The sequence below is a fragment of the Buceros rhinoceros genome, unplaced genomic scaffold (assembly GCF_000710305.1).
Source record: "Buceros rhinoceros silvestris isolate BGI_N320 unplaced genomic scaffold, ASM71030v1 scaffold19694, whole genome shotgun sequence".
NCBI lineage: Eukaryota > Metazoa > Chordata > Aves > Bucerotiformes > Bucerotidae > Buceros > Buceros rhinoceros.
Genome location: NW_010407885.1, coordinates 31,717 through 38,954, shown reverse-complemented (window position 1 = coordinate 38,954; position 7,238 = coordinate 31,717). Strand labels below are relative to the sequence as shown.

Sequence of the window (7,238 nt, the reverse complement as noted above, 5' to 3'; positions counted from 1 at the left end):
AATGATAACCCCCACTGGCTGGAGGCAGGTTAGGGAAGGTAACTTCCTCGAAACCCGACTTCCTGACTCTTTGCTTTTCCTTTCTACCTCATGGATGGAGTTGAGCATGAAATTAATCTTTACTTGCTGCCTGGACAGTCGCAGCCATAAATATGGGATGGTGTGTTCCTGGAGGTGTTAGGATTTTCTGAGCATATTCATGCTCTGTGTCTTCAGAGAAACCTGTGTCGGGTTTCAGAGTTTTTTACACCTGCGGTTTTTGTGTCGAGTTTGAGGAGTATGTGAGTATAAAGGCAACTCTTCTGATGCCCATTAGGTAATACCAATTGGAGGTCTGAATATTAAAATGTTCCTCTTCTGATTCATGCTTTGCTACTTGTCACGATCCCATGAGCCGAAGTTTACCCAAGACTGTGCCGGTGCTGCTCCATGTGCAAATTCCTTCTCCATGAATGAAATAGGCAGTCATTTTGAAAGTTAAGCCTCAGTGTCTGTCTTGCAAACATTTCTACGTGGACAGACCCCTTTTCTATGGACAGACCCGTTTAACTTCTATGAAGCCCATGAGTGTTCTGTGCTCAGGTGGTAATTGGCAAGTATAAAGCGTCATGTGAAGTTGCCATAGGTCTCATTTAGCAAGGTGATTTGATGTGTCAAACTAAAACAGAATCAGATTTGCAGTTCTGAAACTCCATCAGTGTCATACTGCCCAAGATAATGTGCTGTAACACTGAAAAATTGTTAAAGATCATAAAATAAACATTGTTGATACTATACACGAAGAAGGTAAATTGACACAAGGATTTATGTTTTGTTTGTTTGGGCTTTTTTTTCCCAAAAAGTATACTTTTATTAAGATAATTTTAAAAATTACCCCTTTGAAAATAATTGTAACTTGCCACACTTGTACTTTTTGTTGTCATCTTTCTTTGCGGAAAGAAAGAAAAGCAAGTTCAGGCCATATGTGAGCTGTAGTGCTATACCTTCATACTTTTCAACTGTTTGTATTGTGGAGAAAAATACCTCCCAGACTTAGGTGTGGTCATAATTGGGGTCGATTTTGCACACAACAGATCTTTTACTCTAAAAACTCCTTGATTGTAAAAGTGGTGAAATCTGTAGAAGTGACTGAACAGTGCATGTTTAAATGAATGTACTTAAACAGCTTTGATACACTAAACGGAGCATAACAGTTTGTGTAAAGTAGGCTGTTTTTGGGGGGGCCAAGTTTTGAGCTGCTTTTGGAAATAGCAGCTGGAAGATACTTAAAGCATACTTGTATGTATGTTGTTTTCAGCTGTAGGTATGAGGAAACATTTGTACAAGAATTATTTTTTATTTTCTAGGGTTGATCCATATGGGTTTGAAAGGCCAGAAGACTTTGATTATGCATCCTATGAAGCATTCTTTTCCAGATACCTAGTGGTACTCACTAGAAGAGCAATAAAATGGTCCAAGCTTCTAAAAGGGAAAAACAGTATACAGAAGAGTTTAAAAGGTGAGATGCATGTCTGTTTATACTATTTATAGGTAAAATGCATTATGCTGGAACCAGTATAAATCATATTAAATTGGTTAGTGTTTTTGAATGTGAAATGCTATTTTTGTCTTCAAATGAAAAACAGTAGTATAAATAGCAATAATATATAAGCAATACATACTAGTTTTAGGGATATCATTGGTTTGATTTAAAACTCAGGAGTAATCCTTTTTTGTCATACACTATAATGCCTTATTACATTTGTAACCCAGAGATTATGGCCACCGGTACTTCAAGATACTGTTTTACAGCTGTTTGTTGTGTTGTACTCTATTCTATGCTCTCTTTAAAGAGACATGAGATTTATGAAGAAGATACTGGTACCCCAGGGATCAGGGATCTCTGCTGCTGACCACCTGACAGGTTTTTAGATTGCTGTGATTCTTCTAGCACTTCTTACCCTCCTTTTGTAAGATGATGTTCACCTCACCGCTTCAAAGGTGTGTGCTAAGAACTGATGCTAAATGCCTTAGGAGGTGAAGAAGGCAAAACTAATGCAGGAGCTAATGCAACATCAGATAAAATGCCGATGAAACCGTTAATGACTGCTTCAAAAAGCAAGAAAACCTAGTAATGTTTTACCTTGCAAATTTTCCTCTTTGCTCTTAATGATGCTACTCTGCTTGCTTTCTGTTGGGAGTCTTCTGGAGTTGGGCTGAGATCTCTCTAAATATGTTAAAAAGTGAGTAAAACTAAGCAAAAGTAAGCAGACACTGACTGTACATAGCTGAATATTTAGAACTGTGCTTCAGGTGCAGACTTTGATTGCTGGTTCTGGTGGTTCTCCTGTTGGGGGATAACCTTTTTTCTTGGCACCAAGAATGGAGGGGTAACTAGTGAGACATCTTGAGTATTACAGTGTAGCTAGTGTACAAATGCCCATTTTAAGGCTGAGGAATCCTAGAATATGTAGGTATGAGCTGTAGCTGCTAGACCATGCACTGCTAACCAGAAAATAGCTACTTCTACTCTCTTCTTCCAGATGAAAAGAAGCTTTTGTTTAGGGTGTCAAATTTGAATATAGTGATAACTGTGTGGTATTTTGATTTCGTGAGGATTTTGAGATTCAGCAGAACTTAGTCTTCTAGTTGTTGTGGAAAAACAATCTCAAGTTTTGATTCATCATCACCTTCTCTTAAAATGTGTGAACTGTGACAGTGGCAGCTTCTAGCAGTTTCTGTGAGTTCTTTATATTTCTCTTCCTTGTGTTCCCCGTTCCAGCAAAGCAGACACAGAATGCTACTGTGATACGAACAGTGTGGAATGCTCCTTATTTCGGAGCCACAACTTTGACCAAATCTCTCAACTCATCCATCAGGCTTCAGTACCAATGGTCATGCTGCCCCACTAGCCACATAATGGCAGTAACCATCAGTGTGGCTTTAATTGTCCTGAACAGGCTGCTGTTTGTGAAATGGGACACCATAAATCCACTGAGTGGACACAGGTGTGATGGCTCTCAACTGTAGCAAGCCTTTACAGGGTGATGTATCATCTTTGATGCTGCTAACTTTTGCTAAAGGTACTTGGATTTGTAGACTATGCATTTGCATGTGTATATATGCAATATGTAATTCTAAGGAGAGTGACTGGAATAAATAATGTTGAGGAATGTAGTCTGAGTGTGAATTCAAAGTTGTTATTATAAGCCTGCCACATTATCCTCGACTGATACCTCTTAGAGGACAGTAACAGGTTAACGTGTACAATTACTGATTTAAGTACTTCCCTTTTTATATCGGTATTAAGATTGAAGTGTGTGGCATATGCACTTAGAATTACGTAAGAAGTTGTTCAGGTGTGTCCTTTATCCTGCAGTGATTTCCTCACAGTCAGTGAGAGAGCAGAAGTTCTGCCTGCTGATGCACTGATTTGCCTTCTCCAGGACTTAGCTTCAAAGTTTCCGAAGCTTTGCTCAGAAGGTGCTGGTTCTGATTAATTTCCCCTCTGCTGCAGGTCTGCCATAAGCTAGAACTGAGAAGAATATTTGATTTGCCACTTCTCCCCTAAACGCAATAGCTGTATCTCCAAACTCATATCCTTCTTTTGAGTTCTGCTGGGGCCTTTTCAAATTGTGTCCTGCTGTGAGTAGATGTGAGACAGGCTTTGTACATGTGATGTCTCAGTAGCTCCACACCCATTTGTCTTTACACACAGAGAAGCTCGTAATTCCTGTCTGGGTGAACAGGAAGAAGTGATGACTTGTGTTAATTTTCCAGTTTGGAAATGTGGTGTGTTCACATGCTACTGTGTTTGCCTCACATCCAGAGTGGTATTTATGTATATAATTCTGTTCTACTGTAAAGAAAAATAATTAGACTACATTTTAATAACGGTAATTAAGCAGTGTATCCTGTTGTTCTGGATTACAGCCTTCCGGCAGGGCAGGTCATGGGAATTTTGGCTGACAGTTGGTTTTGCTCGTTCTGCAGTCTTTTCCTTTTTTTTTTTTTTTTATTTATTTTCTGGTATTTTGTTCTCCCCCCCACCCTTGTTATATTCACCGTTTCCTCTGCAGATGTTAACGTTCAATCAGCATTTGGTCACTTTCCTCCTCTCTCTCTCTGTCACTGCTGAGATCCACTTAATTTTTGCTCTTCTCTATTCTACCCGATCTAGTGGAAAGTGTCTCTGCCCATGGCAGGAGGGTTGTAACTAGATGATATTTAGGGTCCCTTCCAACCCAAGCCATTCTAAGGTTCAGCTGCAATCTTTATGGGACCAAAAGAAAGCTTTCTGCTCTGGTTTGTTGACAGGCAACGAACTGTCTGACATAATTGCCCAAAGTAGCTTCATTCTGACCAGAAGTGTACTACATGAAATAATTTGGCTGTAAGTGGATTTGTCAAAACTGGCCAGTAGGAGAAGGTGCTTTCTAGTCTTTGAGGCTGATAAAAATACACTGAAAGGTGAAAGTAATGGTACTAAACAGTGGTTACAACAGGAGTGCTTCCATCCCAGCCCAGGGGCTGGAGGAAGGAAGGAGCATTTTAGAAAGTCAGTTTTCGTGTTTGACTGTAGCTTGGCCATTTACAGCACAGATCTGCTTTGCTTATTCTGTGACGTGTTCAATAATTCAGTGTGTGTCAATAAAACTTTCAATTCCTTTTTGTATGCTGTTTTCAGCTCTTCTGTAGAATTTTTCCTCTAGGGTCCAAGTTTTTCCTCAGCATTCAACAGTAATTATTAGTAACTGAAAAAGTAACTGATAAGTGAAGATGCTTCTCAAAACCACATTCTTTTAGTATTTTAAATGAGATAATTTTTGTTCCTAAATGAAGTTTTCTGGCATAAACTTGGTTTCACTCTACATCATATACTATGTTAATGGGGGGAAAAGGTAAATAAAACTTTATCTAGAAGCAAAAACCTCAAAATTTCTCATATTCTACCATTAAACAAGGACATGCAGGTTTAACGTGATTTACTTATTTTTAAATCTTGTTACTGAAAGTAGTGTGCAGTATGGGAAAAAAATGTTATTTTCTGCCTGGTTTTCTCTTGAAGTTACTTGGGGGTATTTATCAGTGGTTCTAAACTACTACCCTGTCATGTAGCTTTTTTTTCCTGAAACTGGCACTGGATGTCAGAAGTAGCGGCATTATTAAGACTGGTTTTGTTTGCTTAAAAATTGATGTTTCATATTTTGTTAATGAACACAGACAAAAATTTCATGGAAAGGTGTTTATTTACTACACGCGTTTTAAAGCTTAGAAGGCGTTGTGTACGCTGTGGTTGTCCTGGGGGTGATTCTCTGTGAGGATATTCAAGGCTTGGGGGTATTCAGTAGTTTTACTGAATACTTTTGAAAAGTATTGCTTTTGAAGCCCTTGGTTTGCAGTTGGAGTTGGATGTGTGATTGGAGACACATGCAAAATCCAGCTTCATCTATGAAAGCTTCTTAAATATTACAGTGGGAGGATATTCTGGGGTGTGGACTGTTGTTGTGGGCTTTATAGTTCCTGAGGATAATGTGGAAGACAGCCTATAGAAAACAAAATAAATGTATATTTATGTCAAACAATACAATTTTATGTATAGAATATGACATAGATAAATACTATGTGTTTGTATATAAAACATATTAAATTGCAGCTGCCCTTATTTTTAAAGCCACTTTGCTCTTTCTGTATGGCAGTTTGCAGATCCTAGCAGGTACGATTATAGTGTGAGGAAGAAAAGCACCATGTAAAGGGCTTTTCCATTCCTGGGGGAGTGTGGGAGCTGGGGTGCATAGTCACTTGGGACGATACAAGCCTCTGGCTGTCGATTACCATGAGAATGATGACGTGGAGGAATAATGAGTGTATGCTGTGCTGCAGGGCTGCTTTCCCCTTGTTCCAGTGTCAAAGGCTTGTCCTTGTTTCTCTTGAATTTAATATGCATTGTTCGATGTGGATGTTGGCTACGATTTCAGAATTGACAGGTGTTCCAGAAAAAAAAATACTGTTAGAATTTTATGTTACAATGTGATAATCCAGTAATTTAACCAGTAAGTTTGCTTCCAGAGACACTGAGGCTCATCCAGACGTCTTTTTGTTGACCCGAATGGTTCCTCATACCCATTCCTGCATTTGCTATGTCTGTCTATAGAATTTCTTGAGCATTACAATTCAAAATCTTGTAAAAAAGATGAAGTGGGGATTACTAAACAACCATGAAAACAATTAAATTATTTCCATTCTGCGTAAAAGAAGGTTGTAGTTAAAGTTACTTCACAGCTGGAACAGTAGAGACTGTAACCCATAGTATAAATCTACATCAAAAAAGTAAACAAAAACTGTACCCTGAAGACCAGGTGTTTATTGCTAATGTTAAGGGTAGGAGTGTTCTCTGAGAGGAAGTATCAGATGTTAGCTGGGTGAAATGGCTATTAGAGATGCACAGATCTCTCTGACCCTGGAAAGCAGCTTTGTGCCCTAAAGAACAGGCAGCTGCAGTTAGGTGGAACGTATTTAGAAGGTGCCTGGCTTGTAAAACCTTGTTTCACTCTGTTACAGATTTTTGATTGGGTAAAACCATACAAAATACACACAAAATTTTATGTTTTATGTGTCTGTGTATGGGTGCAGAATAAAAATCCCCACTTTCATTTGAGTCCCATAGCATTTAGGGAGAAGTTGATGCTCTAGGTAATAGTCTCTCATTCATTTAGTAAGAAACATGTTTCCTTTGTCCTGGAAAAGGAGGTTTCTTCTCCCTGGAAAAGAAGGTTCTCAAACGTTTGGCTGTCTTTTTGGGTCAGAAGGGGTAATGCTGATTTAGAATTATGTACCAATGAGCAGCATTGGCTCCTTATTCATATTTTTCGTACCATTCCCAGGAGGAAGCTGCTTTGGCTGTCATTAGCCTGATGCTTCTTCCTGCAACCATGCGTCCTAGTTATTTACACTGAATCATCTGATTAAAAAAAAAAACCACAACCAAAGCACACCCTGATAATTACTATGATGCAGGAGATAAGACCTACTTTAGGTTTGAAAAGACTTCTCAAGTTATTCTAGGAAAAATTTGCTGCTGCTCACTCACATCTCCAGTTTTTTCAGAAGATCCTATAGGCATATTTCTTAGTTCCTGCTATTTCAGTGATTAGGTGCTAAGCTGAAATCATAGGGTTGTTAACATAAAATGTTCATGCTAGAGCATAACCAAGCAAATGGAAAGGGTTATCCTGTCACAGGCCATTGGTAATGTAGGG

General features: G+C 38.8%; 1 protein-coding gene across 1 annotated transcript in view; it reads left to right on the top strand.

Moving 5' to 3' along the window:
• Window positions 1–216: 216 nt before the first annotated feature.
• GRTP1 (growth hormone regulated TBC protein 1) overlaps window positions 217–7,238 on the top strand; it is a gene marked incomplete at its 5' end in the record, with an annotated part of 35,496 nt that continues 28,474 nt past the window's right edge. The window contains 3 exons of the mRNA XM_010134679.1: window positions 217–316; window positions 668–723; window positions 1,343–1,498. Of these exons, the coding sequence (XP_010132981.1) occupies window positions 217–316; window positions 668–723; window positions 1,343–1,498 (312 nt within the window). The remainder of the gene's footprint in view (window positions 317–667; window positions 724–1,342; window positions 1,499–7,238) is intronic.